The 20,299-nt window shown below is 34.2% G+C and overlaps 1 protein-coding gene across 2 annotated transcripts in view; it reads right to left on the reverse strand.

The window, feature by feature from the left end:
- Positions 1-495: 495 nt before the first annotated feature.
- The window catches only part of LOC105550445 (neural cell adhesion molecule L1-like protein), a 158,357-nt gene continuing 138,553 nt past the window's right edge, over positions 496-20,299 (reverse strand). For both annotated transcript variants that reach the window (XR_001007718.1, XM_011995369.1), the window contains exons 3-5: positions 9,067-9,251; positions 2,867-2,972; positions 496-787 (exon numbers count right to left, since the gene is read on the reverse strand). Coding sequence is in view for 1 of the 2 variants with exons in the window: in XM_011995369.1 (XP_011850759.1) it covers positions 559-787; positions 2,867-2,972; positions 9,067-9,157 (426 nt within the window). In the remaining variant the exon portion in view is untranslated. The remainder of the gene's footprint in view (positions 788-2,866; positions 2,973-9,066; positions 9,252-20,299) is intronic.

Genomic DNA, 20,299 nt, shown 5'->3' on the forward strand with positions numbered 1-20,299 from the left:
CAACTTGCTTTGCCCCACCTAACAAAACATGAGTAAGGAGTTTGCCTGTGTAACTTCTTGTCAGAAGCACTGAAGAGCCTGTATACAATTTTTCATGTTCCTGACCCAGACTCTTTGATCAAAATGGCATGTTTCACAAGAGGCAACCACAGAATGATGATGTCTTCATTAGCTGAGATCAGCGAGAAGGCTGCAGGAAAAACAGTTGCCCTGAAGAGTTGCCAGGCCCACAGCAAATTGCTTTATCAAGGAATAACTTCGTGTTTAGATAGAGGTTTTGGGATTATCTATTACTGCATTGAATTTAGCCAAGTTTAGCTAATAATATGTTTAATTCTCATCATATAAGGCAAAGCGGATATTGTATTTTTCTATGTTAGATGTAAGATTACTGAAACAGAGTCAAATTATGTTGTTTTCTAAGGTCATTCAATTTTAAGTGTCAAAACCTGGAGGAAATTTTTCCTTATAAATAAAACACAAGACATATATAAGTTGATTTAATTAATAATTGCTTTATTTCATTGGAACCCAATATAACTCCTATTTAACACTTCACTAGAACATTTGTAAAATGAAATTCCCATTATAGCACTTACTTGGAACTATAAATTCTATTTCTTCTGACATAGCGATTCCCAGTTTATTTGAAGCAAAGCAGCGGTATTTCCCTTGAAAGTGAGATATGTGCCCCTCATTTGGGATCCTGAATGTTCCTGAATTATTAGATGTAATTATCCGATGGTCAGTGAAATAAAAAGGGTTGCCATCCTTAGTCCACGTAAATCTAAAAAATAAAACTAAACTTAATAATCCTGAAAAATAATAACACATTTTTAGAGTACTTATTAACAACTGCATAAAAATGACAAAACCAAGACAGTTTATGATAAAAAGTATGTACTTAATGGAATATAACAGGATATAAATAAGGGTCTCAAAAGAATCTGAGAAATATTACTGTCCATAAAAAAACTTGACAAATGAGAAGATTAAAATTAAAATTAGCTTTTGCTTTTTTAAACTAAAATTATTTGTTTATTTTTTCATTAGAAAGGTAATATAAGATTATTAATATTCTGGAGACTACAAGAAACATATATAATTTCTGTTCATGTATATGTGTGTGTAAGGAACTCAATCAAAATCCCAAAACACACAAGCCCGTTATTATTACATTTGATAATATTTCCTATTAGTATTTTTAGAATTTTGTCACATATTCTAACCACACTGAATATACAATTTGGCCAACTGGATTTTTCCATTATTATAATGATACTAAAGACAATTTTTAGAGCTACATTATCTTCTGTCATATGGTTACTATTTTAATTACTTTCAACCATTTCAATGTCTTTCCTTTTATGAACAATATTGTAAGAAAAAACCCTATATATTTATTCTTTGGTACTTGTCCAAATATTTCAATATGCCAATTCCTTAGAAATGAGATTAAGAAAGCAATAATTAAAAACTTTTTTATAGTATTTGATAAATGTTGCAAAATTATATTCTAGAAAAAAAATGTACACAGTTAAATTCCCACCCCAGTATGCTAGAGTGTCAGTTCTATGAACAATGACATTAAAAGTCTCTTTAAATCTTTATCAGTCTGATAGACAAATAATGACTTCCCAATTAGATTGTACTCAGCATTATATATTGGAATTACCCATGTAAATTTGGGTATATTTCAGGGCACCATATTCTTACACTAATCTATGTGATTATTCTTCCAACAGGAGTAACAAACCTTCATGGACATGTATTCTCATTAGGAGTAGGCCTACCCAGCTACCCTCCTGACTTATCTTACATCTCTCTGTGTGTTTTATATTTCACTGTTGACAAGCGTATGGTATTACCTTTTGACATAATAATTCAGCTAATTAATATATCATGATATTGATCAATAGATTCATGCTGATTGAATAAATTATCCTTCATTCCATTGTAATTCTATCTATACTTACATATATTGATTGAATATATTCCATTTGGTTAAACATAGAAATAATTATAATTTAGCATGTTAATGGGTCACTAATGATTATTAAATATCAAATTATCAGGCAATAATAAAAGTCATGATACAATTGAAAATCATCAGTTTTCATCAAATATGTATATTCTTAATGAATATAAGATAATCATGCAGATTAATAAAAGTATGTAGCTTTGTTTTCCATTTTAGAATCATGTAGAATTTTAATATTGGGAATTCTCCCTTCTCATTTCCAATACATGTACATTTTTTTCTCCCTCCCCCAAAATAGGAGGTATTTCAAAAAAGCTCATCAGTGATTATGGTCACCTAGAATAACAATTATTTAATTATAAAATATAATAATACTAGATAGTAGTATATCATGCAAATAGTACTCTGCCACTGGAGATGACAATATTTCAAAGATAGCTTAAAAAAAATTAAGTAACAACCTATCCACAGAATAAGATGTTTAAATTTAAAGACATACAATTATGAATATGTGTAGAATGATGTTTACAAACTTTGACTTAATAAATGCTACATTTTACTAAGTAGAATAAAGGAGCTTCTAGTTTTTAGCTACCTTATTTATTTGTAGACTAAGGGACTGTTGAGTATTTCTGCTGTACCAAAGACTACTCTAAGTATTTTAATAACAGCCCTTAGTTTATGGTCAAAATAAATTCAACTGGCAGAAGAACATATGTAAAATAACCAAATTTTATTTCTGTTTGCATGGATATTATTTTTTTGTAAACCCTTAGCTTTAATCATGTGTAGATTCATAGTCCAACAAGCTTATGATGGTGAGTATAGAACAGCATAAAGAACAGCGCACATTTAAAGAATCACTTAGTTTGAAAGAATACTCACGTTGGTTCTGGATTTCCTTTAGCTTCACATTCAATTTGAAAATACTCATCGAAGGGAAAGGCAACTTGGACTTTTGACTGTTTTATGATTGTTGGAACCTGTTGAACTAAATATTAAAATATGTACTTAAAAAATGCACTATTCAAACACTAGGCAAGGTTAGTTTATAATGAAAACAATTTAAACCTCCTTTGTATACTGATAAGTGAAAGGATGGTACAAAAGTGAAAATTTGAATAAATCTCACTCTTTCTTTGCAACATGTACTTACTTCTAAGGAATACACTTCACTGCCATCATTTCATGTTTCAGTATATGTTTATTTTATTTAAACCCAGAATAATGTAACAATTTTTAAAGCAGAAGAAAAGTTGCTATGTCATCACAACTTAAAATATATATTATTAAAATTATTGGCATTCAATCTATGTTAGCATGCATATGGATTCTTACTTGGTTCAGTCACTTTGAAAGTTCTGTTTGTAGTCTTCCATGCTTCTATAAACACATTAGAATTAATGTACTGCTTTTACATTATTTCTTCCCATTGATATGCTATATTTTTTAATAATTCTATTACTGGTTATTAGATTATTATCCATTTTTTTCTTTCCTGGTAAAGTATTTCAATAGGCATTTTGAGTAAATAGATTTTTCCTTTATTGAATTACTGATTTATGATAAATTTCCAGGCATGGACACAAATGGTAATTATTCTGGGTAAACTGTAAATATCATTTCACCACAGAATATATACACAAATAACAAAAGTACAGTGGTTCTCTATATTTTTCCCACCAGTGAATGCTAGCATTTCAAAATAATAAAATAGTTTAGCATTTATTACAAAGGAAAATATAAACTCCCCATTCTCTTTATTTTAATTTTCTTTTTTTTTTTTTTTTGGTTAATAAACGTTCCTTCATGGGCTTGTTTAGTGCTTGTTATTCCTCATTTATAAGTTTTTATTTTATAACTTTTTCTCACTTATCTGTTGGGAGCTTGAGTTTTGCTCCATTTCCTTAGAAAATTTAACTTACTAATAACCATTATTATAAAATAATAACTAATGCATAATAGCATTAATAGATTCTTTATATTCAAATATCCTCTCATCTTGTGACAAACTGTGTTAGTGTTTGATAAGTAATCTACCAAACAAACACAGTTTTAAAAAGTAGGGAGTGGACCACACTTGGTGCCTCACACCTGTAATCCCAACACTTTGAGGGGCTGAGGTGGAAGGGTCGCTTAAGCCCAGGAGTTCAAGAACAACCTGGGTAACATAGGGAGACTCTCTTCCCTACAAAAAAAATGTAAAAATTAGCTGGATTAATGTCAAGCCCAGGAGGTTGAAGCTGTTGTGAGGTGTGATCAAGACACTGCACTTGAGCCTGGGTGACAGTGAGACTCTTTCATAAAAGTAAAAAAAAAAAAGTAGGAAGTGATTTTGCCTCTCACCTAGCACAGCAACGAGATTACATTTCTGAGAATTGCAACTATAAAATACATTTACTAATGCTGGAAATCCAACTTGGATTAAGCTTTGAAATAAAACATAGAGCATGATGTGTGTAAAGATCTACTGCTGATGAGCACTCAATATTTTTCGAAAGGAGACATCCAGTTTTAGTACAGTTCTTAGAATCTCTGATAAAAGGACAGGGTTGATTCATAAGCAAATACAAACTGTTCAGCAGCAGTGACCTGACTTCGGCAAATAAAGTATGAGAAAAGCAATTTGGAGACAGGCACAGAGCCTAACTCAAATAAGTACTATTCCACAGTAGAGTTGCAAATGAGACCCTACAACCTGTGACATTGGACCAGGCCCTGAACCACTCTCTGTTTTCTCATTTGTAATATTAAGGATATAGCCTAGATAAATTGCTCTCAAATGTATTGGTCTCAGGACCCTTTTGCAGTCTTACAAATTACAAGACATCCGTTCATGTGGGGTATAGTTAACAATATTTACTATAATAGAAATAAAAACTGAAAAAGTCTTTCAAAATGTTTTCTTATGAATTTATTTAAAATAATTCTGTGTTAAAATAAATCACATATTTTATGAAAACCTCTACATGTTGTGCGAAGAATGGCATTATTTTACATTATTGCAAATCTCTGTAATTTCTTTTTTCTTAATTCTTTGAGTCAGGGTCTCGCTCCCTCACCCAGGCTGGAGTGCAGTGGTAGGATCATTGCTCACTGCAGCCTAGAAATCCCAAGCTCAAGTAATCCTCCCACCACAGCCTTTTGAGTAGCTAGAACTACAGGCGATCTCTGTAATTTCTTGAGAAGGCAGATGGATTCTTATATCTGCCTCTGCATTCCATCTGTTGCAATAGGGTTGATTTGCTCAAAGATATAAAGAAAATTCAGCCTTACACAGACAATGTAGTTAAAAAATGATGGGAAATGTTATAGTCTTTTCTGATGATTGTAGATATTCTTTTTAGACAGAACACCAAAACTCAACAAGTGGTAGTTTTTTAAGCGTTCATTGCAATGTGGAATCTAAACCCTATCAATCAACTTTTCATATTCTGTAACATTAAACCATTTTACTTTTTTAAATCTACAAATGATTTTGTAACATCATGCAGCTTTCATTTGGAAAAAATACCCTTCCACTGAGTTTTGTGTCTTCCAAATATTGATGCATTTAATTACAGAATATCAAAAATTGAAGTTTATTAGAATTGCCACTGATCTAATCAGCAGTATCAAATGTTGGGAAGCTCTCAAGCTTACAGTGAACAATACATGTCCTCCACAATTCTAATGTTTTCTTGAACACTCACATTTTATCAGTGACTTACATATATGGTCAGTTGTTTACCTTGAAGTGAATGGGCTCACTTGGTTCACTTTCAGGAAAATATCTGACCTATATCTATCTGAGCAACCATAATTTGTCAGTCATAACTTTAAAGTGACGATGATGTCCAGCTAGACTCAAGCAATCATTCAATCAAAAAATAGACACTTTGATACATAGCATAATTATTTTATACCTGTCTACTTCCCAGTTCACTAAAATGTTAGAAAGTATGTATTCCAAGGTAGTTCATTAATAACATTAATAATTTATAAGTGCTTCAACAATTATAATCTTAAGCAAAACTGTTTTTGTTTTGCTTTGTTTTGAGAGTTTTTTTACTCTGAGTATATGGACATTAAGTATCATCTGACTACCAGTAAAGTTTGATGCCAATGCCAGGCTGGAATGTAGTGGTATGATCATGGCTCACTGCAGCTTCAACCTCCTGGGCTCAAATGATCCTACTGCCTCAGCCTCCCAAGTAGCTAAGACTACACGTGTGAGCCACCACATCCAGCTATTTATATATATACACACATATATATATACATAAATATATAATATATATAAATATATAATAAATATATATACACAAATATATAAAAATATATATGTATATATATTTAGAGATGAGGTCTCATTACATTTACCAGGCCAGTCTTGAACTCCTAATCTGAAGCCTCCCAAAGCCCTGTAATTACAGGCATGAGCCACCATGCCCAGCCACCATCACTTTTGTATCATCAGAGCAAAGGACAATACAATGAAAATGAAAAAATGGCATCGTAGGTTTATTACAAAAACAGGTTGATCTCATAGACCATCTGGATGTATCTCTGGGGCCCCAATAATTCTGCAAACCACATTTTGAGCATTGACAGCCAGAGTAGAATAAAAACTAAACGCCTTTCCAAATTCTAAATTTTTTTCTATTAATTCTATTTTTTTTTTCAATTTTCACTCTTGCCTAATAAATCTGATAAGTGAGTTTTACCAGCTTATGGATATTAGTTCAAGTTCAGTGTTTATCTACTGGATATTCATAAACCAACATGCAAAATATCTGTATTTTCATTCACATTTACTTTGTTTCTGATTACTACTATTTCTGTGTAGAGCAAGACTTCAGCTTATTGCAAATTCATATTATTTAAATTTTATTGCACTTATAAATGGTGAGGGATGATACACAATGGCCACAGTCCCTTAGATATCAGCTAATAACTTGTGAACAACATGTTTATTAGAACATTATTCTTTCCTAAATTTCCTAAGGTTGTAAAGGCTCAGCAATATCTAATTATTTGGGGATTGGAGCTAATAACCTTTGGGTGTTGATAAGAATATATATTCTACATTATAAATCCTTTCCTCTATAATTAATCCAGTTATAGAGACACCAGACTCCTTGACATTCAAATTGGATACCTGCCTTAGTTGCATTTACTTGTGAGTGCTCTAGAGCCCTGAAATAAATGAATAATACTCAGATGTTCTGAAAACATGTCATTAATATTTTATAACAATTGTTGTCTAAGGACATTATAGCATGAAAATGCATAAGTAACCGAGACAACCAGAATAAAAATGTGGGCCAGGAATTAATACAAAATTTCATATCCTTCACCACCGACAAAGTAAGAAATGATGAAGAATAAATTTGTATGCCAGAGATTATGGTCAGGAATCTGAATCAGGAATCTCAGTGGCATCTTTGCTGCTATTGGGAAGACAATGTGAAATTACTAACCTTTTTCCACAGGATTACCAAGAAGCTTGCTCTTAACCTGCTACTGCTTACTCAAACCAAAAGAATTCACTAAAGATGAAGGTACTTTAGTCTCCCGACCAGCATTTCTACAAAAAGGCTGGTCAGTGATGAAATCTAATATATTGAGGAGGCTGAAAGATTTCAGCCAAATGTAAAGCAGACTTTAAGTCTATATATTTGTAGGTCAGATAAGTGGAATTTCTTAAGAAATGGAAATGTCAAAACAGAGCTTACTTATCTGTTAAAAATAATAGAGAAGGGGTTTCTACCTGGGGGGATGGAACTACAATTGCAGTACTTTCCAAAGTATATAATATAAAATAGCTGTATCAAGTAATTTAAGGTGGCCTTTAGAATAGTTTTTAAATACATTATATTATGTATAGTCAGAGAGTTGTTTCCTACTCTATTCACATTCAGCCTGTCTGAGTACTTCAAAAGCAACGTTTTAGTTAAGTCTCAACACTTTTCTAACATTTATTAAATTTTATGAGCTCAAGGCTATTTCTCTAGAATTTAGAGGATCCACAAATATCACCTGCAATACTAAGATTCTAATAAACACCCCATACCTCTAATACAATAACTCTCCAAAATATATACAAAAGAGACAATAGAGATTATTCCTGAACTATATGGATAAAAATGTATTAATAACCTCTCATGGGCCTTTTAGATCCCATATGCCTGTAATATAAGAAAAACTTGCGACAGACTTGATATACTATTACATACGTTCTGTTTGCAGATATTTTTAGCTTTTTTTTTTTTTTGTGACAAAGTCTCACTATATTGTCCAGGTTAGCCTCCAATGTCTATTCACTGGTGTGATCATTGCACACTATAGTCTCGAACTCCTGGGCTCAGGCAATCCTCCTGCCTCAGACTCCTAAATAGCTGGGATTACAGGCATGTATCACCATGTCCTGCTGATGCTGATGTATTTTTTTTAACTATTAATTACCATGACTTGTTCAAACTGGTTTATAATGGTTAAAAATCTGCATCCATTTTACCAACATGTGTTAGAATATATATTTATATATTTCCATCAAACTACTGTCTAACCTCTTAATATGAATGCACACTATATAATGCTGTAGGTTTTGAGAGTTGATATCATCTTACACCTTTACTTGTAAAACGGCTTATTATTTTGCTAATTCATTGTTTTCATTCTTAAATATAATCATTTTGAAAAAGAATACAAAGTTTATCCAATTCCTTTTTGACGTAATTGGTTGAATGCCAGTAATTTCTGGATCTTGATTAAGTAACCTAAGTGTATAAAAGTGAAATTGTTGGTAATATTGCAGATAATCCTAGACATATGGAAAAATACTAACTTATCTATAGGTTATTATTCTCATATGTTCTAAGTTTGCATAAGGAACTAAAAGCCTGGGTTGCAAAATAATTACAGCAGTCGTATATCAGCCACCCACAAAATGAAAAAGATAAATATGAATTCTCTTGACAGATTGCTAAAGAATATATAGAAATATGGAGAAAAGTCACATCCTCAATCCATAAGTATTCTACTTAAAAATCAAAATGCAAATACGAAATTCCATTAATAGGCACTGAATGCTGTAACTTTACCTGAGGGTGGTATTTCAATTGCTGTCGAGAATTTTAACAGGAAGAAAATTAGAGATATGATTAATCTCCTTCCATTTAAACGTGGCTCCATTGCTCTTCAGGAAGGAGATAACCCAGAAAGAATGAAAATCTTAATGTCTCTTCTTACTTTTGGTTTAAAGCTGAGACCTTAGTTAACCTGGAAACTGAAAAACCAAACAGAATAACATGTTAGTTCATAAACTCTAAACTTTCAACATAACAAATTAAATATATTTGCTTTTTGGGGGGGTTGGCAGTATATTTCCTCTTTATGAAATTGTTCTCTCATAAATCTACATGAATGAAATTAGTTTTTCCTCTTTCTATGTAAAATAAAGGACAGTGAATATACACTCTACTGTAAACCACAAACTATTCCAATAAATCACATTTGTAAGTCAGAGGAAGTTTTACTTGGAAGGTATCATATTACATACATGAGTGGTTTTTCGTTTCTATTCTCAAGTTTTATTTTAGATTCTGGAGGTATCTTTGCAGATTTGTTACATAGGTAAATTGAGTGCCACTGAGTCTTGGTGTATACATGATTCCATCACTCAGGTAATGAGCATAGCACCTGATAGGTAGTGTTTCAATCCTTACTCCTTCTCATCCTCCCCCGTCTAGCAGTCTGCAGTGTCTATTATTTCCATCTTTATGTCCATATGTATTCAGTGTTTAGCTTCCACTTCTAAATGAGAACATGCAGTATTTGGTTTTCTAGTCCTGTGTTACTTTGCTTAGAATAATGATCTCCAGGTGCATCCATGTTGCTGCAAGGACATAGTTTTGTTCTTTATACGGCTGTGTAGTATTCCATGATGTATATGACTGACGAGTGTTAATGGCTAAGAGAATAACTTCATTTAGTCAATTTTATTTAAAAGGTGGTTCTCTTTTACTCAGTTCTTTGTATTAGATATCTATTCCCATTTGAGTCATTCCTAAGGATCACAAATACACATCATTGATTTTTCTGGTGAAATAGCTTTTCTTCTTCAAAGTTTTCACACTAATAGAAGATAGATAGTTCCAGCAAGATCGAGGAAAGAAAAAAATAAAGAACAAATGAATAACCAGCCTTTTTAACTGAAATTTACAAATGTGAGTTTGGTTCCAGCAGAAGACAAAGGCATAAGTTGCTTCTCATTTAAACAGATTATTTATTCATTCCAAAGTTTACAGAAAGAGAATAAGAATTAAGGTTTCAATTTTTTTTTTACTTTCTGTTATGATTTCATTTTTTTCTGAAACATTGTGATAACAGATGTCTAAACATTGTTTGTACATTGTCTATCATGTATTATTGAAGCTAATAATACAACAATTTGCGCCAAAATATGATAATTAGTCTTTCAGGTATGTAATTTTCTTTTGTTTTCTAAAAATCAATTACTCTATATGTTCACTTAGAACTGGTGAAAAAATTAACTAATACCGAGATACTAAAGCCATTAAACTTATATTAAATTCTAAGTAATTCGGCTTTATTATTTTACCTTAAATTGCATCTTAAGAGATTATGGACCTGTATCTTTTGAATATATGTACAGATTGGTAAAATTTAAAATAGTAACTAATCACTGTTGTTTTATAGTTTTAGGAGTCTTATGGAACAGCAATATTGTTTATGTTTTACTTTGAGAACAAAATTATATTAATCATAAAAGAAAATACTACCCTCACCCTCCAAAACACTTGTGAATCTTTGCCCTGAATTAGAGTAATGGCATTACTCTACTCTGCCTGACCTCAGTTGACCTGTTTGTAAAATGGATATTGGGAAAAATGACTCTTGTATGCTTCAGAATATTTTCTAATGACAAATAACTTATGCTTGTAATTTAACTTCTACTGGTAAATTTAACACATATTTTCAAATGTGTCACTATGTTAATTGACGCTACTTTTCTGATGAAATGAGTTATCCTAATCAACAAAATAAAACATGGAAAATGCTTTCATTATAAAAAGCAAAATATTGCCTTAACTACAAAAAGTGAGCCCTAGATATTTGTGCAAATTTGGGAGACATCAAACCATGTAGCTATTACTAATACAAAAATGTTGAGGAAAATATCAATGCCCTGCCCTTTGAATTTTCCTTTTCCTGTTTTTTTTTTTTTTTTTTTGGAAACAGTTTGATAATAGTCATCTAAAGTCATTGTTTATTATATATCAATCTTTACTTGCAATCTAGTTATTATTTAATATTTGGTTCCATTAATATTCAGTGCTGATGGCTTTAAGACCATCTTATGTATGTGTTTTGTGAGTTACCCTTTATTTGTAAGGAGCAAGACTTTCCAAAGTATTATGCTACTAGGAGATCATATTTCCAGATTAATATTTTACATCATCTCACCTCTGAAATAGGGAACAAGAATAACCAGATAGCCAAATAAATGAGAACACTCTTAGTTTCCATTAATCTCCTGATTTAGGGCAGTAAGTTCAATGGTCTCTAATTGTTGTAGTAAAGTAGCTTACAGATACTAATTATTCAGTAATGGTGATCCAGTTTTTTGAATTTTAATAGTTTTAAGTGCATGGTCTTAACCCAAGAAATTCTCTCCCATAATGACATCATCACTTTTCAGAATATGAATAATAACTAATTCTAAATATGATCTTACCTCCTGCAGGAATTAGCTTCAATTTACCTGAAATTTGTATGTTCACAGGCTCTAACATAAAAATTATTAGAAATTTAAATGTGACCCCCTTCAAGTAAGACTCCATTAGCTGATGATGAAAGCTCCAAAATAGCTTTCAGATTGAAAACGGAAAGTCAGTTTTAATTTCATTGTCAGAATTCACAAAGGGTACGTTGCTTAGGAATGCCATTTTGCAACAGTAAGATAGCAATAAAATTATATTCCCATTTATCTTTCTTGAAACAATGGCATTTAATGCCTCATGCCAGGCCTCAAATATAATAGCAACTGTTGAAACTCAGGATGGAGCTGGCACTAACACAAGAACTAATTTTTTTAAAGTTTTTACTTTCTATGAGTACATAGTATTTATAGGGTACATGAGATCTTTTGATACAGTCATACAATGTGGAATAATTACATCAGGGTAATTAGAGTATCCATCACCTGAAGCATTTATCATTTCTTTGTGTTACAAACATTCCAGTTACACTCTTACTAAAATATTTTTGAAGTTAAGTCACATGAAGCTGATGTCTGATAGCTTATATTAATGATATCAACTCAGATCCACAAAGGAATCTATTAATTTTTATGAATCTAAATATTCCTACGATCTTAGCGCTTCCTTAGGAAAAATAAATCATCCCTGCCAACCACTTCAAAGGAAAAATTTAGCTTGATGCAAAAGTTATTGTGGTTTTTGCCATTGAAAGCCACAATAACTTTTGCACCAGCCTAACAGCTCTCTCAATGTCACATCATACTGATATAGGAGTTAAGAAGAAATTACTTAGGCAGATAGTGAGGATACCAGAGTCCCCTAGGTAAGGTTATCCTTTTCAATGAAAAGCTGTGGGGAAAAGAAAGAGATCAGCCTGTTACTATGTCTGTATAGAAAGAAGTAGACATAAGAGACTCCATTTTGTTCTGTATTTGAGATGCTGTTAATCTGTGACCCTACCCCCAACCTTGTCCTTGCAAGAGACATGTGCTGTGGTGACTCAAGGTCTAATGGATTTTGGGCTGTGCAGGATGTGTCTTTGTTAAACAAGTGCCTGAAGGCAGCTTGTTGGTTAAAAATTTCAACTACCCAGGGACACGTACACGGCCAAAGGTCGCAGGGACCTCTGCCTAGGAAAGCTAGGTATTGTCCAAGGTTTCTCCCCATGTGATAGGCTGAAACAATGCTGCTAAAAGGTTTATGGAGATGTTTGCATACGCATCTCAAGGCACAGCATTTTCCTTTAAACTTATTCATGTCACAGAGATTTTTGTTCATATGTCTTACTGCTGATTTCCTCCCTACAATGATCCTATTGTCCAGCCACTCTCTTATCTTTAAGATGGTAAAGATAATTATCAATAAATACTAAGGGAACTGAGCGACCGGTGCCGGAGTGCCGGCGTGGGTCCTCTGTAAGCTGAGCGCCGGTCCCCTGGGCCCACTTTTTCTTTCTCTGTACTTTGTCTCTGTGTCTCATTTCTTTTCTCAAGTCTCTCATTCCACCTAACGAGAAACGCCCACAGGTGTGGAGGGGCCGGCCACCCCTTCAAAAGCAACCCCCAAATCATTTTCTAACAAACAGCAGGCTCCAAAATAGAACTGCAGACATAGACCCTGGCAGTTTTGCTAATCATGCTCAAAAATGGCGGTTCCATCTTCTCTTCCCTTTGCCAGCCACATGTACAGTAAGGAGCAGACAAGATGGCACCGGTCAACTGGAAAGCCGAGTCACCTAATATGATTAGGGTACTTGGGGTAAGGTGGCCAGCCTTTTCTGCACACTGTGTAAACGTCACACCTGATCGAACCCATCTGTGGGCCCTACATAAATCAGACACCACCTCCTCAAGCCTGCCTATAAAATATGGTGCATCCACAGCAGGCCAGCCTTTTCTTCTGGGAAGTCCCTCTCTCTCACTAGAGAGAGAGCTGTTTTCCTTTCTCTTTCTTTCTCTTTCTTTTGCCTATTAAACCTCTGCCCCTAAACTCCTCATGTGTGTCCGTGTTCCACATTTTCTTGTCATGAGACAATGAACCCCAGGTATTTACCCCAGACAGTGCAGTCACTTCAATGCAATCGAAACTTCCTGACTCCCTCGGGTTCTCCAGTATGACTAGTGGGATAAGAATTAAGAATACACTGATTTCAAAACATTAGTTTAACATGGACAAGTGTGCATACCTCCTAGGGCAAGTTTCAACACAACAAAAAGGAAATAAAGTTCTTTACCTCTTCAAAACAAAACCTCTAACATATACATCATGAGTATTATAAAGTGACTACATAGATCCCTCTGATGTTTTTAAAAGTGCTCCATGGTGGCAAATCTAGAAAAAACTTGCTCCCTTAATTTAAATTCGTATTCTTCCTTGAGAAATGGAAAAGAGAGATGGCTAAGTCCTTGTCCATTCTACTTGGCCTCCCAAGTAAGTGCAAAGCTACTGTGGCCACCTGACTGGTCACATGACAAAGTGATGTCTAGTGATAAGACCATGGGAAAATTAGTATAACCTGGCTTCAAAGTCACCATTACTAGAAAACTTTGGGCAGTTTACCCAACCTTCTCACTCATCTGTACAAACTGGGGTGATAGTTGCTGCTGTATAGCACACTTATGAGATTTAAGTGAGGTACTATATCATTAGCAGAGAAAAATAAATAAAATTTGCTAATACTAGTGATAGTGATGATCATTGTGTTGATAGTGGCAATGAGGATATAGTCCTGCTTACTAATATTCTGATTCAAGGAGCATGGTTAACTTCTGTGGATTCTACTAGAGTTACAAAATCCTAACAACTTACAAAATAAAGGCGTACTCTCTAAAGTATATAGTGGTGAAATTATATTGATTGATACAAAATATTCTCCCCAAAAGTGCGAGAGCGCAGTAGATTGATTGCAAAAACTTCTTTGATTCTCTTCCCCTCTTTGTGGTCACACACTCTGTAACAAGACTTTATAGCTCCTCCGAAGAAGCTATTTCCTCTCTTCCTGAATCTGGCAGGCTTTTGACCCTAGAATCAGTTCTGGTCTAGGCCTCACAAGGCCTTGCACCTTTTTCCTCTTTCTGTCTCTCTGAAAACTCTGCTCAGCTATTTTAAAAAGAAGCCTGGGCTACCCTGTTGGAAGATAAAAGACACTTTGCTTGCCGGGCGGGCGCGGTGGCTCGCTCCTGTAATCCCAGCACTTTGGGAGGCCGAGGCAGGTGGATCACGAGGTCAGGAGATCGAGATCACCCTGGCTAACACGGTGAAACCCCGTCTCTACTAAAAATAAAAAAAAATTAGCTGGGCGTGATGGCGGGCACCTGTAGTCCCAGCTACAGGGGAGGTTGAGGCAGGAGGATGGCGTGAACCGTGAGGCAGAGCTTGCAGTGAGCCGAGATCGTGCCACTGCACCACTGCACCACTGCACTCCAGCCTAGGCCATAGAGCAAGACTCCGTCTCAAAAAAAAAAAAAAAGACACTCATCCTGGCTAACAGACAGACCACCACTAAATGTAAAATGGCAGCCATCCTAGATGAGACTACCCTACATAAACTGTCAGCTGAACACAGATGCTAGAACCAGCTGGTAAGTATCAGTCAAGACTGGCTAAGTTCAGCAGACTTTCCCAAAGAAACAGTAGACTTAGGAACAATAATAAATGTTTCCTTTATTGAATCAGTGTTTTGGGATGGTTTATAATATATATAATATACATATGGAGAGAAAGAGAAAGAATAGGGGGAAGTTATGCTAATCTTTCTACTTGGGGGTACATTTTAACATTTTCCTAATATAAACATTTTTAATGTTTATTCAGTCTTTGGAAATCAGAAATCAGCTTAAAATATTTCAACAGCAGTAAGGAAATTCTTTAGGCAAAAGGTAGACAAAGTCTTGAGAGTGCCATACATCTAAAATAAAAATAAAAAACAAACAGAAAAAAAGACTTTCTTAAAGCTACCATACTGTATGCACCTCTTCTGTTGGAAGAAGATGAGAAAATGTGGGGTTTCTTTAAACATCAGTATGTATGCTCTGTATATTTAGTTTAAGCAACTAATGTAACTCGATGCTTTTTCTTTCTTGGTTTAAGGGTTTTGAAAGTTATAGCCCACCTAAAGAAAATGTAAGCCCATTTTATAGTACATAATCACTTAAGTCTTGGTAACTGTTAGTATACACAATACCCCTTCATTTTTCTTTAATGCTTTGATCCTTAATACATCAACTTTGCATTACGTTTCCACTGGAGACTGCTTAAATTCCATTAACAAGGCATAGAAAGGCAACAATGCATAAAAATAGTTAAGACTAAATTTTCAGTTTGGACAATTATAGATCATTCTACCGTTATAAATTGAACACTAAAACAAATTATATTAAAATTACTTTAAAGATCCAAGGCTATTGTTAATGTATTCTGAATAATAATCATTTCCTAATAATCACTTGTTTTTTTCACCTAACAGTCATGGTGTCATGTTTACACAAAACCTTTGGCACTATGGTTCTCTAATGGCTTTAATGAATAGTAAATGCTTTGATTTTCCTTTTGCAAATAATATTATTCAAATTTATAAGCTGGAATTTAAAAAAGAAGTGTCTACTTTATCCTAGAGGGAAATAGAATCTGACAAGTGTGATAAATGGACAAAAAGCAGCTTATAAAGGCAGCTGGTTTGACATAGCACATTTTATTTTAGTGATTTTTAAAAATCCTTGACATTTTTTCTCAATAATTATTCACAAACAGTTTTAGGTTAAATTTCCAAGAAGAAAATGTAACACAGCAAATTCAATGAACAAAAGGCGACTCTTATGATCACTATTTTAAAAACTTTTTCATTTCTATGGCAGTAACTACACAAAGCAGAAATGTCAGTGACAGTCCATCTGCCATTTTCATTGACAACATGGAATGTATACAGCCAAAATAAAAGAAAAAAAAAATGCATGCTGTGCTGACATTCCTCTTCACTGAGAAACAGCATTAAGTTGTTTCTGCTACTATGAGTTCCAGAGATTGAAATTAACTTCATGCATGCAAAATCATTAAACAACATTTTTCCACTCAGGATGTTTGAAATAGATCAACAACTTTTATTATAGCCAGCAGGAAGAGCTATTTTATGACACTGGCATCCAAATTATAGTTTTAAAAATAACTCAATGGATTTATATAATAGTCTGAGACAGTGCTATAACTCGGAAATGTTTAAATTTTCTTTTCTCTCCGTGATAAAATGGCTTAAGAATCACTGAGCTGCATCAAGCAAGATGTCTTATATAAAGCCTTTTGCCGTTTTCATGATGGAGTGGATGTCACCTTCACTTCCCTCTGACCTCAAGTGTCACTTCATGAAACTCCTTTTTATGTGATTATCAGGCTAGGTTAAACTATTCCCCTGGTTTGGAATTAGGTCTTATGGGGAGGAGGTCCAGCAAATTTCCATAAGCCTGAAGTGTGATCTGAATCACTCAACATCTTGAAGCTGAGAAGGATAAACACACCCACAAAAATTAAAAGGCTTTTGTTCAATCACCTGCCTGGCTAATACTATAAATCAATTTACAAGTGTCATAAACACAGTAACCCTGAAATAACTGTTAATGGCTTTGTACTCTGAATACAAAGGAAACAGTGTACACTATAGCTATATCCATTCAAACGCTCTTTCATGTCTCATAATACTGCAGTGACAAGACAAAAGAATTGCTTAGAGTGTTAACTCATCATCCCTGCAGAGTTGGTGTATTTTTTATACAGTAGATCAAAGAAATGTTGACGTTATTATAAGCAAATTGATTTTATTGGGAAAATGTCAGCTTTGGTCAATAACGATGTGGGATAAACTAATATAATTAATAATATCATTTATTTAAATAGCAAATTACTGTGGTTGAACTCTAACTGGAATATAATTGAATATAACCTATATATACATACAGGTTATATAAAAACATACATATATATATGTTTTTGTTTTCCAACCTATACATCTAAGATTCTTAAAAAATAGTATACTGTAATGACATCTAATTCAAATTGATTCATAGTGGAGACTAAGAAAGAAAATTACAGAAATTCATGGTCATTTGGCTACAAGGATGGAGAATAATCCCAACATTAAGTTGTTTTCTGAGTTATTTCTCAGAAAACAACTTATATACCTGTGAAATTCATATAGGAACTATTTTTCAAATTAAGTAAAAATCTCAGATGTACTAAAGTGCACAAAATCTCAGATGTACTAAAGTGCTAAGCAAACTTTTACATATGTATAAATCCAGGTAACCACTTCTCACATTTCTTAAGGACTTTCAGTCACTAAAGACATTCCACTAGCTTCACTCCTGGAGCATCCCACCTGGCCAACTCATAAGAGAGTAAGACCTGTTTGTGTTCCTCTAGCCTTTTGTATTACAACCAAGGTGCTATCTCTCCTCCAGGTGACATTTGGATTATGTGGGAGCAGCTTGGGTTGTCACATGACTGGGGAGGGCTACTTGCATCTAGTGGGCAGGAGCCATGGATCCTAAATGACCTGCAGTGCTCAGCACAGTCCTGTCCAAGGAAGAACAGTCCTACCTGAAAAGTGCAAGCCCTCACTGTGACGGATACTGATGCTGTGGTATACTGGGTAAAAAAAAAAAAAAAGTTGTGTGGTCAGTATATTATGGATGTACTGTATACATTACTATTGAAGCAGTCATTTTGGAGTACAGTTTGATGGTTCCCCCCAAAAACTAAACAAACTCTCACACATGATCCAGCCATTGAACTCCTTGGTTTTTACCCAAAGGAGTAAAACTTATGTCCATAAAAAACTTGTACATGGATGTTTAACAGCTTTATTTATATTTGCCAAAACTTGAAAGTAACCAAGATATTCTTTAGTAGGTAAATGGATAAATAAACTGTACCGTGTCCAGACAATGGAATATCAGTGCTAAAAAGAAATGAGCTATCAGCCATGAAAACAGGTGAAGGAAACCTAAAGGCACATTAAAAGTGAACAGGCCAATCTGAAAACGCTAGATACTGTTTGATTCTAACTACATGACACTCCAATTGTTGAGAAAGTAAAAAGACAAGTGGTTGTCAGGGGTTAAAGGAGAAGGGGGAATGAATAGGAGGACAGGATTTTTACGGCAGCAAAACTACTTTGTAGGATACTACAATTGTGGATATGTGTCACTACACCTTTGTCAGAACCCGTAGAATGTATACACCAAAAGAAACCCAAATGTAAAGTATAGATTTGGGGTGTTATTGATATGTCAATGTAGGTTCATCGGTTGTAACAAATGCAACACTGCTGGTGGTGTTGATAATGGGGAGACTGTGCATACGCAGAACCGGTAGTATAAGAGAAATTTCTGTACATTCTGCCCAATTTTGCTGTGAACCTAAAACAGCACTAAAAGATGAACTCTTCCTAGAAAGAAAAACTGTAATATGTGAAAGGAAGCAATAATAGTATATGACAGATTTCTAAGCTATAACAAAAAATCAACTTCAAAAATATATTTGTAAATTAAAGAGAACAGCCTCTTAACTCTTTTTCAGATTTTCGTCACTCACTCCCACCTTGGACACCTAAAATCACAGAAGACTGATAACAGCAGTGGTGCAATCACTCAGTCTTAAACTCCTGGCTCAAGTGAATGTCCTGCCTCAGCCTCTCTAGTAGCTGGGACTATAGGCACCCACCACCATACGCAGCTAATTAAAAAAAAAAAAAATTATAGAGGTAAGGGTCTCACTATGTTGTCCAGGCTGTTCTCAAACTCCTGGCCTCAAATGATCCTCCTGCCTTGACCTCCCAAAGTGCTAGCCACTGTGCCCAGCTCATGAATGTTCATTTTTAAAACTTTATTTTCTCCTTCTCTACTATTCTCCTGTTATCAAATACTATTCCCTCTATTTATCTCCTCTTTAATTTATTTCACATATATATCAACATTGATCAGTACCATGGCAGGAATTTTCAAAAAGGAAATGAGGCACTTCCAGGTAAGCTGAAATGTCTTTCCCTTATTTTCCATTAATAGAACAATGACTCTCATTGAGTCTGGAAACTAATGATAAAAATTTAACCATAACAAGAAATTTGGAATTTTTTAAAGGATTATATATATAATGTTTGATTACAACTTACAATTACGTTTAAAAGTAGAAAACTAATTAGAAAAAATAGGACCAAGTGCAATGCCTCATGCTTGTATTCCTAGCACTTTGAGAAGCTGAAGCTGGAGGATCACTTAAGGCCAGGAGTTCAAGACCAGTTTGGGCAACACAGTGAGACCCCATCTCTACAAATATTTTCTTTTTTTTTTTAATTAACAAGGCACAGGGCATGTGCCTACACTCCCAGCTACTCAGGAGGTCAAGGTTGGCGGACTGCTTGAGCCCAAGAGTTTCAGGCTAGAGTGAGCTATGATTCTGCCTGGGCAACAGAGTGAGACCATTTCAGAAAAAGGAAGGAAGGAAGGAAGGAAAAAAGAAAGGAAGGAGGGGAGGGAGGGAGGGAAGGAGGAAGGGAGGAAGGAAG

The sequence above is a fragment of the Mandrillus leucophaeus genome, unplaced genomic scaffold (assembly GCF_000951045.1).
Source record: "Mandrillus leucophaeus isolate KB7577 unplaced genomic scaffold, Mleu.le_1.0 Scaffold485, whole genome shotgun sequence".
Classification (NCBI taxonomy): Eukaryota; Metazoa; Chordata; class Mammalia; order Primates; family Cercopithecidae; genus Mandrillus; species Mandrillus leucophaeus.